This window comes from Ovis aries, chromosome 11 (assembly GCF_016772045.2).
Source record: "Ovis aries strain OAR_USU_Benz2616 breed Rambouillet chromosome 11, ARS-UI_Ramb_v3.0, whole genome shotgun sequence".
Taxonomy (NCBI): domain Eukaryota; kingdom Metazoa; phylum Chordata; class Mammalia; order Artiodactyla; family Bovidae; genus Ovis; species Ovis aries.
In genome coordinates this window covers 23,962,346-23,977,121 of record NC_056064.1, presented here as the reverse complement: position 1 = coordinate 23,977,121, position 14,776 = coordinate 23,962,346, and the positions used below count along the sequence as shown (strand labels likewise).

Here is a 14,776-nt window from a genome sequence, read left to right as displayed (position 1 = left end):
GAGGGTTCCCTTTCTCCACACCCTCTCCAGCATTTATTGCTCGCAGATTTTTGGATCGCAGCCATTCTGACTGGTGTGAAGTGGTACCTCATTGTGGTTTTGATTTGCATTTCTCTAATAATGAGTGATGTTGAGCATCTTTTCATGTGTTTGTTAGCCATCCGTATGTCTTCTTTGGAGAAATGTCTATTTAGTTCTTTGGCCCATTTTTTGATTGGGTCGTTTATTTTTCTGGAGTTGAGCTGCATAAGTTGCTTGTATATTTTTGAGATTAGTTGTTTGTCAGTTGCTTCATTTGCTATTATTTTCTCCCATTCCGGAGGCTGTCTTTTCACCTTGCTTATATTTTCCTTTGTTGTGCAGAAGCTTTTAATTTTAATTAGATCCCATTTGTTTATTTTTGCTTTTATTTCCAGAATTCTGGGGGTGGATCATAGAGGATCCTGCTGTGATTTATGTCGGAGAGTGTTTTGCCTATGTTCTCCTCTAGGAGTTTTATAGTTTCTGGTCTTACATTTTGATCTTTAATCTATTTTGAGTTTATTTTTGTGTGTGGTGTTATAAAGTGATCTAGTTTCATTCTTTTTACAAGTGGTTGACCAGTTTTCCCAGCACCACTTGTTAAAGAGATTGTCTTTACTCCATTGTATATTCTTGCCTACTTTGTCAAAGATAAGGTGTCCATATGTGTGTGGATTTATCTCTGGGCTTTCTATTTTGTTCCATTGATCTATATGTCTGTCTTTATGCCAGTACCATACTGTTTTGATGACTGTGGCTTTGTAGTGGAGCCTGAAGTCAGGCAAGTTGATTCCTCCGGTTCCATTCTGATTTCTCAAGATTGCTTTGGCTATTCGAGGTTTTTTGTATTTCCATACAAATCTTGAAATTATTTGTTCTAGTTCTGTGAAAAATATGGCTGGTAGCTTGATAGGGATTGCATTGAATTTGTAAATTGCTTTGGGTAGTATACTCATTTTCACTATATTGATTCTTCCAATCCATGAACATGGTATATTTCTCCATCTGTTAGTGTCCTCTTTGATTTCTTTCATCAGTGTTTTATAGTTTTCTATATATAGGTCTTTAGTTTCTTTAGGTAGATATATTCCTAGGTATTTTATTCTTTTCGTTGCAATGGTGAATGGAATTGTTTCCTTAATTTCTTTTCTACTTTCTCATTATTCGTGTATAGGAATGCAAGGGATTTCTGTGTGTTGATTTTATAATCCTGCAACTTTACTATATTCATTGATGAGCTCTAGTAATTTTCTGGTGGAGTCTTTAGGGTTTTCCATGTAGAGGATCATGTCATCTGCAAACAGTGAGAGTTTTATTTCTTCTTTTCCAATTTGGATTCCTTTTATTTCTTTTTCTGCTCTGATTGCTGTGGCCAAAACTTCCAGAACTATGTTGAATAGTAGCGGTGAAAGTGGACACCCTTGTCTTGTTCCTGACTTTAGGGGAAATGCTTTCAATTTTTCACCATTGAGGATAATGTTTGCTGTGGGTTTGTCATATACAGCTTTTATTATGTCCCTTCTATTCCTGCTTTCTGGAGAATTTTTATCATAAATGGATGTTGAATTTTGTCAAAGGCCTTCTCTGCATCTATTGAGATAATCATATGGTTTTTATTTTTCAATTTGTTAATGGGGTGAATTACATTGATTGATTTGCAGATATTGAAGAATCCTTGCATCCCTGTGATAAAGCCCACTTGGTCATGGTGTATGATCTTTTTAATGTGTTGTTGGATTCTGATTGCTAGAATTTTGTTGAGGATTTTTGTATCTATGTTCATCAGTGATATTGGCCTGTAGTTTTCTTTTTTTGTGACATCTTTTTCAGGTTTTGGTATTAGGGTGATGGTGGCCTCATAGAATGAGTTTGGAAGTTTACCTTTCTCTGCAATTTTCTGGAAGAGTTTGAGTAGGATAAGTGTTAGCTCTTCTCGAAATTTTTGGTAGAATTCAGCTGTGAAGCCGTCTGGACCTGGGCTTTTGTTTGCTGGAAGATTTCTGATTACAGTTTCAATTTCCATGCTTGTGATGGGTCTGCTAAGATTTTCTATTTCTTCCTGGTTCAGTTTTGGAAAATTGTACTTTTCTAAGAATTTGTCCATTTCTTCCACGTTGTCCATTTTATTGGCATACAACTGCTGATAGTAGTCTCTTATGATCCTTTGTATTTCTGTGTTGTCTGTTGTGATCTCTCCATTTTCATTTCTAATTTTATTGATTTGATTTTTCTCTCTTTGCTTCTTGATGAGTCTGGCTAATGGTTTGTCAATTTTATTTATCCTTTCAAAGAACCAGCTTTTGGCTTTGTTGATTTTTGCTATGGTCTCTTTTGTTTCTTTTGCATTTATTTCTGCCCTAATTTTTAAGATTTCCTTCCTTCTACTAACTCTGGGGTTCTCCAATTCTTCCTTTTCTAGTTGCTTTAGTTGTAGAGTTAGGTTATTTATTTGACTTTTTCTTGTTTCTTGAGGTATGCCTGTATTGCTATGAACTTTCCTCTTAGCACTGCTTTTATAGTGTCCCACAGGTTTTGGGTTGTTGCGTTTTCATTTTCATTAGTTTCTATGCATATTTTGATTTCTTTTTTGATTTCTTCTGTGATTTGTTGGTTATTCAGAAGTGTGTTGTTCAACCTCCATATGTTGGAATTTTTAATAGTTTTTCTCCTGTAATTGAGATCTAATCTTAATGCATTATGGTCAGAAAAGATGCTTGGAATGATTTCGATTTTTTGAATTTATCAAGTTTAGATTTATGGCCCAGGATGTGATCTATCCTGGAGAAGGTTCCATAAGCACTTGAAAAAAAGGTGAAATTCATTGTTTTGGGGTGAAATGTCCTATAGATATCAATTAGGTCTAACTGATCTAATGTATCATTTAAAGTTTGCGTTTCTTTGTTAATTTTCTGTTTAGTTGATCTGTCCATAGGTGTGAGTGGGGTATCAAAGTCTCCCACTATTATTGTGTTATTGTTGATTTCCCCTTTCATACTTGTTAGCATTTGTCTTACATATTGCGGTGCTCCTATATTGGGTGAATATATATTTATAATTGTTATATCTTCTTCTTGGATTGATCCTTTGATCATTATGTAGTGGCCTTCTTTGTCTCTTTTCACAGCCTTTGTTTTAAAGTCTATTTTATTGGATATGAGTATTGCCACTCCTGCTTTCTTTTGGTCTCTATTTGCATGGAATATCTTTTTCCAGGCTTTCACTTTCAGTCTGTATGTGTCCCTTGTTTTGAGGTGGGTCTCTTGTAGACAACATATATAGGGGTCTTGTTTTTGTATCCATTCAGCCAGTCTTTGCCTTTTGGTTGGGGCGTTCAACCCATTTACATTTAAGGTAATTATTGATAAGTATGATCCCGTTACCATTTACTTTATTGTTTTGAGTTCGGGTTTATACACCCTTTTCGTGTTTCCTGTCTAGAGAATATCCTTTAGAATTTGTTGGAGAGCTGGTTTGGTGGTGCTGAATTCTCTCAGCTTTTGCTTGTCTGTAAAGCTTTTGATTTCTCCTTCGTATTTGAATGAGATCCTTGCTGGGTACAGTAATCTGGGCTGAAGGTTATTGTCTTTCATCACTTTAAGTATGTCTTGCCATTCCCTCCTGGCCTGAAGAGTTTCTATTGAAAGATCAGCTGTTATCCTTATGGGAATCCCCTTGTGTGTTATTTGTTGTTTTTCCCTTGCTGCTTTTAATATTTGTTCTTTGTGTTTGATCTTTGTTAATTTGATTAATATGTGTCTTGAGGTGTTTTGCCTTGGGTTTATCCTATTTGGAACTCTCTGTGTTTCTTGGATTTGGGTGATTATTTCCTTCCCCATTTTAGGGAAGTTTTCAACTATTATCTCCTCAAGGATTTTCTCATGATATTTTGTTCTGTCTTCTTCTTCTGGGACTCCTATAATTTGAATGTTGGAGCGTTTCATATTGTCCTGGAGGTCTCTGAGATTGTCCTCGTTTCTTTTAATTCGTTTTTCTTGTTTCCTCTCTGATTCATTTATTTCTACCATTCTATCTTCTATTTCACTAATCCTATCTTCTGCCTCCGTTATTCTACTATTTGTTGCCTCCAGAGTGTTTCTGATCTCATTTATTGTGTTATTCATTATATTTTGACTCTTTTTTATTTCTTCTAGGTCCTTGTTAAACCTTTCTTGCATCTTCTCAATCCTTGTCTCTAGGCTATTTATCTGTGATTCCATTTTGATTTCAAGATTTTGGATCATTTTCACTATCAATATTCGGAATTCCTTCTCAGGTAGATTCCCTACTTCTTCCTCTTTTGTTTGGTTTGGTGGGCAACTCTCCTGTTCCTTTACCTGCTGAGTATACCTCTGTCTCTTCATCTTGGTTATATTGCTGCGTTTGGGGTGGCCTTTTTATATTCTGGTAATTTGTGGAGTTCTCTTTATTATGGAGCTTCCTCACTGTGGGTGGGGTTCTATCAGTGGCTTGTCAAGGTTTCCTGGTTAGGGAGGCTTGTGTTGGAGTTCTGGTGGGTGGAGCTGGGTTTCTTCTCTCTGGAGTGCAGTGGAGTGACCAGTAATGGGTTATGAGACATCAAAGGTTTTGGAATAATTTTGAGCTGCCTGTATATTGAAGCTCAGGGGAGTGTTCCTGTGTTGCTGGAGAATTTGAATGGTATGTCTTGTTTTGGAACTTGTTGGCCCTTGGGTGGAGCTTGGTTTTGGTGTAGGTATGAAGGCATTTGATGAGCTCCTAATGCTTAACGTTCCCTGAATTCAAGAGTTCTCTAATGTTTTCAGGCTTTGGATTTAAGCCTCCTGCTTCTGGTTTTCAGTTTTATTTTTACAGTAGTCTCTAGACTTCTCCATCTATACAGCACCGATGATAAAACATCTAGGTTAAAGATGAAAAGTTTCTCCACATTGAGGGACACTCAGAGAGGCTCACTGAGTTACAAGGAGAAGAGAAGATGGAGGGGGTAGTTAGAGGTAACTGGAATGAGATGTGGTGAGATCAAAAGAGGAGAGAGCAAGCTAGCCAGTAGTCACTTCCTTATGTGTGCTCCATAGTCTGAACCGCTCAGAGGTATTTACGGAGTTATACGGGGAAGAGGAGAGGGAGGAAGTAGACAGAGGTGACCAGGAGGATAAGAGAGAGGAATGAGAAGGAGAGAGACAAATCCTGCCAGTAACCAGTTCCTTAGGTGTTCTCCACCGTCTGGAACACACAGAGATTCACAGAGTTGGATAGAGAAGAGATGGGGGAGAAAAGAGACAGAGGCCACCTGGTGGAGAAAAAGGAGAGTCCAAAGGAGGAGAGAGTGGTCAAGCCAGTAATCTCGCTCTCAGGTAAACTTGGGTAGTGAAGTTTGGGTTTTTAAATGTACAAAATTGACAACAAAAACCTAAGAGCAAAGATTAAAAATCTAGAGTAGAGGTTGGATTTTCAAAAATACAATATTAAAGAAAAGAAGCAGAAGGAAAAAGGAAGAAAGGAAAAAAAACAACAACAAGAATTATTTAAAAAAAAAAACCCACAAAAAACCACCAACAACTGTCCAAAGACTATATATGGTGTTTGCTTTAAAAAAAAAAAAAAAGTCTTTTTTTAAAATAGTAATAGTAGGTTATAGAAATAAAAATTAGAGGAGAAATAGAAGACTTAACAATTAAAAAAAAGTTAGAAAAAAAAGAAAAAAGAAAAAAAACAAACAAAAAGGAATGATTTTAAAAATAGTAAAATATTTCTGGCCCTTCTCCGATGTTGTGGGCCATGTGGGATCACTTCCAAGGCAGTTCCCTCTGTTTAACTTCTTCTTTATGCTGGTTTTTTAGGCTCACTAGTTCAGTTGCGCTGTGGGAAGGGGGGATGCTGTAAACAAATAGCACTGTCGTGTGCACACAGTGTCTCAGCCCCGCTTGGCCTGTCCCTTCTCGCGGCACACAAACCGCTCCGGCTCTATGATGCTCAGCCGGGAACCGTCTGGGGCCGGCCCTAGGCTGCGTGCACTTCCCTGGTCCAAGCCGCTCAGGTTCGGCGCTCAGGCAGCCCTCAGAGGCACAGATTTGGCTGGGACTGCGCTCTGTGCCCTTCCCAGGTCCGAGTAGCTCAGGAGTTTGGCGAGCGCGATTGCCACGGCTTTTCACCTTTTCTGCCACTGCTGCTCAGCTTTCTGGGTGGACTGCTGGCGCCCCCCGTGAGGCAGATGGTGACTGTCCAGCACCCCCAGAAGTCTTAGCAAAGAAGCCTGCTTGCAGTTAGGTAAGTAAAGTCTCTCCGGGTCTGCACTTGCCCCTTTCCGGTCCTTATGGCTCTGGCTGCCTGTCCCCAGCGGGGGATGGTCTGCAGCCGGCTTTTTCTGTTCCGTCCTTTGTTCTGTGCTCGGTCCTGTTTTGAAGACAATGGTCTGCTTTTCTGGTTGCCTGATGTCCTCTGCCAGCCTACGGAAGTTGTTTTGTGGAGTTTGCTCGGCGTTGAAATGTTCTTTTGAGGAATTTGTGAGGGAGAAAGTGGTCTTCCTGTCCTATTCCTCCGCCATCTTTACTCTTCCTCCAACTTGTTGATTTTTGTTTTCAATCAAAACATTTGAAAATATAATCCCACAGAAAAGGATAAAATGACAGGTCACCTGGAAAAGACATATTAAGAAACAGGTAGGATTAAACTTGGTTTCAAGATTCACATTGCTTTACAATTTAAAATTTGAAGGAGAAGGCAACATGGGAACTAGAATACTTTAAAATCACACATCTGAACAATGTTAGGACTTCATAAACATACTTGGGGTGGGGGACTCTTTGGCATGCTCTTTTATATAGAACTGATAGAGAAGCATATGTTTGAAACCACAAACATGAAAGGCATAAAATAGAGAAGGAAAACACATTACTTCAGAAAGAATATATCTAAAAGAAAGTGGCATTCAACCCAAAGGAGTTGACAAGCAGCGGATGTGAAAAACTGGATCCTCAAATATATAACTTAAGTAGTTAAGTACAATGAAAAAAGTTTACTAGATGATTAAAGACACCCTAAGACAGAGAACAGAGAAGGCAATGGTAGCCCACTCCAGTACTCTTGCCTGGAAAATCCCATGGACAGAGGAGCCTGGTGGGCTGCAGTCCATGGGGTCACAAAGAGTTGGATATGACTGAGCGACTTCACTTTCACAGAGTCGGACATGACTGAAGTGACTTAGCAAGACAGAGAAGTTGGGTTGAGTTCTGCCTCTGGGAACTGTCTGAGAAACCAGTTTGGTTCCTCATCCACCTCTCTGCGTGTGATCACACACACCGCATTCTAGCGCCCCTGAGACTTGACTTATAGAGGCTCTTAGGCTCTGTACCACCATATGTTCTTGGAATGAGATCTTCCTCACACTTGGGAGAAGAGAGAAGAAAGAGTAGGAGATCAGGAAAAAATATAAGAAAAATAAGAAAAAGGAAAAATAAGAACATCAACTGCAGAAATGATGAAACATCTGAATCTGCATAATTTGAAATAATTTTGCAGTGACTGAGTTGAGAATGTGGAATTCAAAGGAGGTGTCTATTTCAGGTTTGGGTTGAGGGGATGCAGCAGGAAGTCTGCCTCTCTGTGAGCAGAACCTCAGCGGAAGTCAAGATTTTGTAAAGTTTTCCAGGAAGCCTCAGAAGTCTTGTGGCGGACTTGGAATTTTCCCCGGGTGTGATCTTTGAAAGTTTGAAAGTCCAAGGCAGTTTTACCTGGATCTCTAAATCAGGAGGGCCCCAGTTGACATCTGTCAAGCAATTTTTTAAAATTATTATATAACAAAAGAATGTATAGGTCAATTGTATCTCAATAACATTGGGGATTAAAAGACGCTTACTCCTTGGAATGAAAGCTATGACCAACCTAGATAGCTTATTCAAAAGCAGAGACATTACTTTGCCAACAAACGTCTGTCTAGTCAAGGCTATGGTTTTCCAGTAGTCATGTATGGATGTAAGAGTTGGACTGTGAGGAAAGCTGAGCACCGAAGAATTGATGCTTTTGAACTGTGGTCTTGGAGAAGATTCTTGAGAGTCCCTTGGAATGAGATGGCTGGATGGCATCATCGACTCAATGGACGTGAGTTTGAGTGAATTCTGGGAGTTGGTGATGGACAGGGAGGCCTGGAGTGCTGCGATTCATGGGGTCGCAAAGAGTTGGACACGACTGAGTGACTGAACTGAACTGAACTGAAAACTGGGGAGAAAGAATGGAAGATAGTGTAATAAAATGACAGTAGTAGGATTATGAGTATTTTCTTCTTTGTATTTTAAAAATAATAGCTGGTTCAAGATGGTAATGAAGGAAGATCCTGAACTCTCCTCCCACAGACACACTGAACCTACAGCTTCAGATGGAACAATTTCTTCTAAAAATAATAGCCCTTATTTCCTCCAATGGTTTTTACCTAAAGAATTAAAATAATCTATGGACATTTTAAATTCTTATATTATTATAATATACATAATATCATAATATATTATATCATAATGTATTAATTATATAACAATATATTAATATATTTATACACAAAGTATATGTATTAAAAATATATATTATATATATCATAAATATAACAATGTTATTATTATAGATTATACTATATTATTATATATTTATATATTATGTATAATTATGCAACTATTATATATAATAACATTATAATAATATATTATATATAATAATATAATATTATATTATACTATTATATATATAGTAAAGTTTTCCAGGAAGCCTCAGAAGTCTTCTATTATATATATATAATATATATTATATTATATATAATATTATGTGTTATATAGATTATTATATAATTATTATAAATAATATTATATTATATATAACTATAGCTATATAATATATGTATAATATATTAACATATTTATAATTAAATAATTATTTTATTATATAATTATCATATATTAATTAATATATACTATATTAATAATATTATCTAATAATATAATAATAAAATTATATTGTATATTTATAATATATTATAATATATAATAAAGTTATATATTATATTATATGTTATTATGAATATATTATATAAGGTATATAATATTATATAATTAATATATAATTATAATAACAGCTCAGTTCAGTCCTCAGTTGTGTCTGACTCTCAGCAACCCAATGATTCACAGCATGCCAGGCCTCCATGAGTTCACTCAGACTCGCGTCCATCGAGTCACTGATGCCATCCAGCCATCTCATCCTTGGTCGTCCCCTTCTCCTCCTGCCCCCAATCCCTCCCAGCATCAGAGTCTTTTCCAATGAGTCGACTCTTCGCATGAGGTGGCAAAAATACTGGAGTTTCAGCTTTAGCATCATTCCTTCCAAAGAAATCCCAGGGCTGATCTCCTTCAGAATGGACTGGTTGGATCTCCTTGCAGTCCAAGGGACTCTCAAGAGTCTTCTCCAACACCACAGTTCAAAAGCATCAATTCTTCAGCACTCAGCCTTCTTCACAGTCCACCTCTCACATCCATACATGACCACTGGAAAAACCATGGCCTTGACTAGACGGACCTTAGTCGGCAAAGTAATGTCTCTGCTTTTGAATATGCTATCTAGGTGGGTCATAACTTTTCTTCCAAGGAGCAAGCGTCTTTTAATTTCGTGGCTGCAGTCACCATCTGCAGTGATTTTGGAGCCAAAAAAAATAAAGTCTGACACTGTTTCCACTGTTTCCTATCTATTTCCCATGGAGTGATGGGACCGGATGCCACGATCTTCGTTTTCTGAATGTTGAGCTTTAAGCCAACTTTTTCTCTCTCCTCTTTCACTTTCATCAAGAGGCTTTTTAGTTCCTCTTCACTTTCTGCCATAAGGGTGGTGTCATCTGCATATCTGAGGTTATTGATATTTCTCCTGGAAATCTTGATTCCAGCTTGTGTTTCTTCCAGTCCAGCGTTTCTCATGATGTACTGTGCATATAAGTTAAATAAGTAGGGTGACAATATACAACTTTGATATTTAATTAATTATATATTCTAATATATTATATATTAATATTATAGTGATTATAATTATTTATTACAATTATAATAAATATATTAATGATATAATTTAATAATATAATTATAATATATTATATAATAATCTCTTATTATATATTTAACTATTATATATAAAAATAGGTAAAATAATCTGTGGACATTTGGGCTTCCCTGATAGCTCAGTTGGTCAAGAATCCACCTGCAATGCAGGAGACGCTGGTTTGATTCCTGCGTTGGGAAGATCCGCTGGAGAGTGGATAGGCTACCCACTCCAGTATTCTTGGGCTTCTCTTGTGGCTCAGCTGGTAAGGAATCTGCCTGGAATGTGGGAGACCTGGGTTCAGTCCCTGAGCTGGGAAGATCCCTTGGAGAATGGAAAGGCTACCCACTCCAGTATTCTGGCCTAGAGAATTCTATTCACTGTATATTCCATGGGGTCGCAAAGAGTCGGACATGACTGATTAACTTTCACTCACATGGACATTTAATGAGATGAGGGCAGAAACTTTGGAACACTGTATGTGTTCCTATTATCAAGTGGTTGATTACCAGTAGAACCAATAAAAGATTTATAGTTAGTGTGACAAAATTCACTAATGGGGATTTAAACCTGGTTGGCAGAACTCAGTGATATCCACCCACAAAATGGACTCACCCACAAGAGACTTGTACTAGACCCAGAAGTTCCTGCCTCTATGATGTCAAGATCAAAGTTTTAAAATCATGGGACAGGGAAAATAAAGAGGCTCTGAAAGACTAACTCTATCTCATAGGGTTTACAAAAGAGGGTCACAAAAGAGATGTGAGGTGTGTGTAAATGCATGTGAAGTGTCGAACAAAGATGCTATCACTCCGTTTTTTCCCTCTTAGTGCTCGGGGGCAACTGCCTGGGCTTCTCTTTTCCTCCACTGCCACCCAGTTCTCCAGCAGTTGTCATCATGGGTTTTGAAAACCTGAAAAGCCCTGCCCACCTCTGGGCACTGAATGACTCCTTGGCGGACAAGAGCTACATCTGGGGGTCTATGTCATCAGAAGCAAACATGGCAGAATTTGAAGCCGTCTTGAGCCCACCACCTCCTGACTTGTGTCATGCCATATGTTGGTATATGAAGTGAAAGTCACTCAATCACGACCCCACGGAGTGAAGCCCAACAGACTCCTCTGTCCATGGAATTCTCCAGGCAGGAATACTGAAGTGGATTGCCATTCCCTTCTCCAAGGGATCTTCCCAATCCAGGGACTGAACCTGGGTCTCCTGCACTGGCAGGTGGACTCTTTACTGTCTGAGCCAGCAGGGGAGCCCAAGGTACAATCACATCCAATCTTACAAAAAGACCAGCCTGCCAGGGGTGAAGAAAGCTTTGGGCAAGTATGGCCCTGCTAATGTGGAAGGCACCACAGAAAGTGGAGCTACAGATAATGAAGATGATGAGGACATTGATCCCTCTGGATCTGAGGAGGAGGAGGAAAGTGAAGAAGCCAAGAGGCTAAGAGAAGAACTTGCATGGAATGAGTCAAAGAAAGCCAAACAACCATCACTTGTTGCCAAGTCTTCTGTCTTACCAGACATGAACCCTTGGGATGATGAGCAAAGTATGGAAAAACTGGAGAAGCGTGTCAGAAGTATTCAAGCAGAAGGCTTAGTCTGGGCATCTTCTAAACTAGATCCAGTGAGGTATGGAATTAAAAAACTTCAAATACAGTGTGTAGTTGAAGATGATGAAGTTGGAACAGATACACTGGAGAAGATCACTGCTTTTGATGAAAATGTGCAGTCTATGGTCATGGCTGTGTTCAACAAGATTCAAAATCCACTGTGGCTCAGTGCCCTTAGATAACAGCTTGAAAGACAGAGAGAGAGAGAGAGAGAGAGAGAGAGAGAGAGAGAGAGAGAGGTGGGGGGAGAGAGAGAGAGAGAGACGCTATGATAGAGCAGGTCCTCCCATTCTCATACTTTCCCGAGAGCCATGCTCCCCTCCCCAGGGTTATGCAAAGCCCACAGATAGAGTTTAAGTTTGTGCTGTGTGTGCTGAGTCACTTCAGTAGTGTCCAACTCTTTGCAACCCTATGGACTGTAGCCCACCAGACTCCTCTGTTCATGGGATTCTCCAGGTAAGAATACTGGAATGGGTTGCCATGCCCTTCTCCAGGGGATCTTCCTGACCCAGGGATTGAACCCTCATCTCTTTGGTCTCCTGCATTGGCAGACAGGTTCTTCATCACTAGCACCACCTGGGAAGCCCAGAGTTGAGCTTTGGACCTGATGTTAACCCAGAGAACACAGCGGGCTTTCCCACATTGCTCTTTGGAGGCACTGTCAGCCCATTAGCTGACATCTCACCACCACCCCACTCCACCCAGGACTCTATGAACTTGGACCAGCACAGAAGCTTAAGGAATTCATATTTGCTCCCAGTGCTCTAAATCTGGACTCCTGCAGGCAAGGGTCAACAAAGGAAGGTCAGTAGACAGCAGGGAGAGCCAAGCTGAATATTCTGAACACATGGTTCTCATTGGGGCAGACTTAATGGAGGACACAGGAGAATGCTTAAAAGCTCTAAAGCATGTTCTCAGTGATCCTGAAAGATCTTGTTAAACCAAGAAAAGCTTGCAAAGGGGTTCAGCAGAAAAGTTCTTTGGAAAATCATCTCCTCAAAAAAAATTTGGGGGGTCATGCTGGATCTTTGTTACAGTCTGTGGGCTTTGTTTTGTGGCAGCTCATGGCTTCTCTTTTTGTAGACCATGGACTCTAGAGCATGCGGGCTCAGTATTTACAGCGGGCAGGCTCTCTAGTTGAGCATGGGCTTAGTTGCACCATGGCATGTGGGATCTTAGTTCCCCGACCAGGAATTGAACCCATGTCTCCTGCATTGGAAAACATTTTTAACCACTGGACCACCATGGAAGTCCCATCCTCCTCAATTTTTAAAATAAAGAATTAGGGTTATCACTGCAGAAAACTGAATTAAGACTCTAGAACCAACTTCAAGAACTTTACCATTTTTAACTTTACCAACTTTGCCATTGTTGACCAAGAAATAGAGAAGGCTGTAAATAAGAAAGAGTTTATTTGAGGTCTTAGGAGCTGCAATCATGGAGACACAGATTTGGGTAAAATGAGTGTTTCAGGGAAGAGAAAGGGGCAGGGGAATTAGAAAGGCAAAAGCCACAATGTTGTTAAAGTTGTCTGGCAAGAATTAGAATTAACTTGGATGTAGTTCAATCGATAAAGAATCTTCCCACAATGTGGGACACCCAAGTTCGATCCCTGGGTAGGGAAGATCCCCAGGAGAAGGAAATGGCAACCCACTCCAGTATTCTTGCCTGGAGAATCCTATGGACAGAGGAGCCTGGCAGGCTACAGTCCAAGAGGTGGACACGACTGAAGTAACTAAGCACGCACCGATGCAAGAAAGTATTTGTCTGTAAGAGAGAGTTTGTTAGGAGTTATTTAGGGCACAGGTCCAATAAGTACTTTGAGTTTCTGAAATATTGGGCAAATCTTCTGGTTGTCTGCAGTAAGACAAAAGAGTATGTCTGAGATCCATTCTGAGAGTGTGTTTGTAAGTCCAATTTGTTCGTAAGTCCAACAAAGTTAGTTGTGTTACCCAACTAACACAATAGGCTGTATAGACTGTACTGTAATAGGTTTATAATAAAGAAAACCTTTTTAATCTTACAATACCTTGAAAAGTATGGTAGTACGGTACAGCAGCTGGCTTCAGGGCCTGGAATCAAGTGAACAGGCAGGAAGAGTTACTGGTTGGAGGAGGGAGAGGAGGTGGGAGATGGTAGAGTTGAAGGATCATCAGTAACAGGAGACAGAAGGCAGGATGCAGTTTCACTCACGCCTGATGGGATGGAACACACGTTCACATCTTTGAAAGTTCAAAGCTTGAAGGTGTGTATGTAGGGAACTTACTGTAAATGGTCAAAGTTCAGACTCCATCTGGGTTGTGACATTCATCGTCACACTTCTTCAACGGCCTCCTGGCTCCATTTGAGAGAGCTCTCTTAGCTATATAACTCCATTTTGATTTTCCTTCCACACTATGCATATATATTATGTGGATATCTTGTTTAAATGCAGGTTTTGATGTAGAAGGTTTGAGGAAGGCCTGTGATTGTGAATTTCCAACAAACTTTCACATAACACAGATGCTGCCGGGTAGCAGACCACACTTCGAGTAGAAAGGTCTAGAGGATTTACAGAAAATGTTACAGAAAAAGGAAGAGAAAAAAATTAGAGATGATGAATTAAAAGATAAGGAAAAAGCTATAATAGATATTTATTTTTCTAATAGCATTCATTCTCTCTTAACTACATGCCCTGTTTCCTGTAGTGTCATTTTTCTTTCTTCCATGTGGACGTAACTTCAGTCGTATCTGACTCTTTGTGACCCTATGGACTGTAGCCCACCGAGGCTCCTTTGTCCCTGGGATTCTCCAGGCAAGAATAGTGGAGTGGGTTTCCCTGCCCTCTTCCAGGGGATCCTCCCAGGGATCAAACTTGCGCCTCATGTCTCCTGCATTGGCAAGCGGGTTCTTTACCACTAGCACCACCTAGGAAGCCTATATATATATATATATATATATATATATATATATATACATAGAATCCATATAATACGTATTCTCTTTTCCTTACTATGCTTCCAAGATTCTTCCAAGTATTCAGGTATGGGTTTGGTTTGTTGACCTAAAACAAATAGACTGCCAGACATTTCTCCAGCAAAGATGGGTTAATTCAGGATCAG

General features: G+C 39.4%; 1 protein-coding gene across 1 annotated transcript; it reads left to right on the top strand.

Moving 5' to 3' along the window:
* The first annotated feature begins 10,957 nt into the window (after positions 1-10,957).
* On the top strand, positions 10,958-12,011 carry LOC114116984 (elongation factor 1-beta-like). Its single transcript, XM_027975480.2, has 2 exons — positions 10,958-11,121; positions 11,326-12,011. The coding sequence occupies exons 1-2, from the start codon at positions 10,958-10,960 to the stop codon at positions 11,855-11,857; spliced, it is 696 nt and encodes a 231-aa protein (XP_027831281.2). The 3' UTR covers positions 11,858-12,011.
* The last annotated feature ends 2,765 nt before the right edge of the window (positions 12,012-14,776 follow it).

Coding starts and splice junctions, on each gene's coding strand:
- LOC114116984 (XM_027975480.2), top strand. CDS start 10,958: ATGGGTTTTGAAAACCTGAAAAGCCCTGCCCACCTCTGGGCACTGAAT. Junction 11,122..11,325: donor TTGTGTCATGCCATATGTTG/GTATATGAAGTG, acceptor GGGGAGCCCAAG/GTACAATCACATCCAATCTT.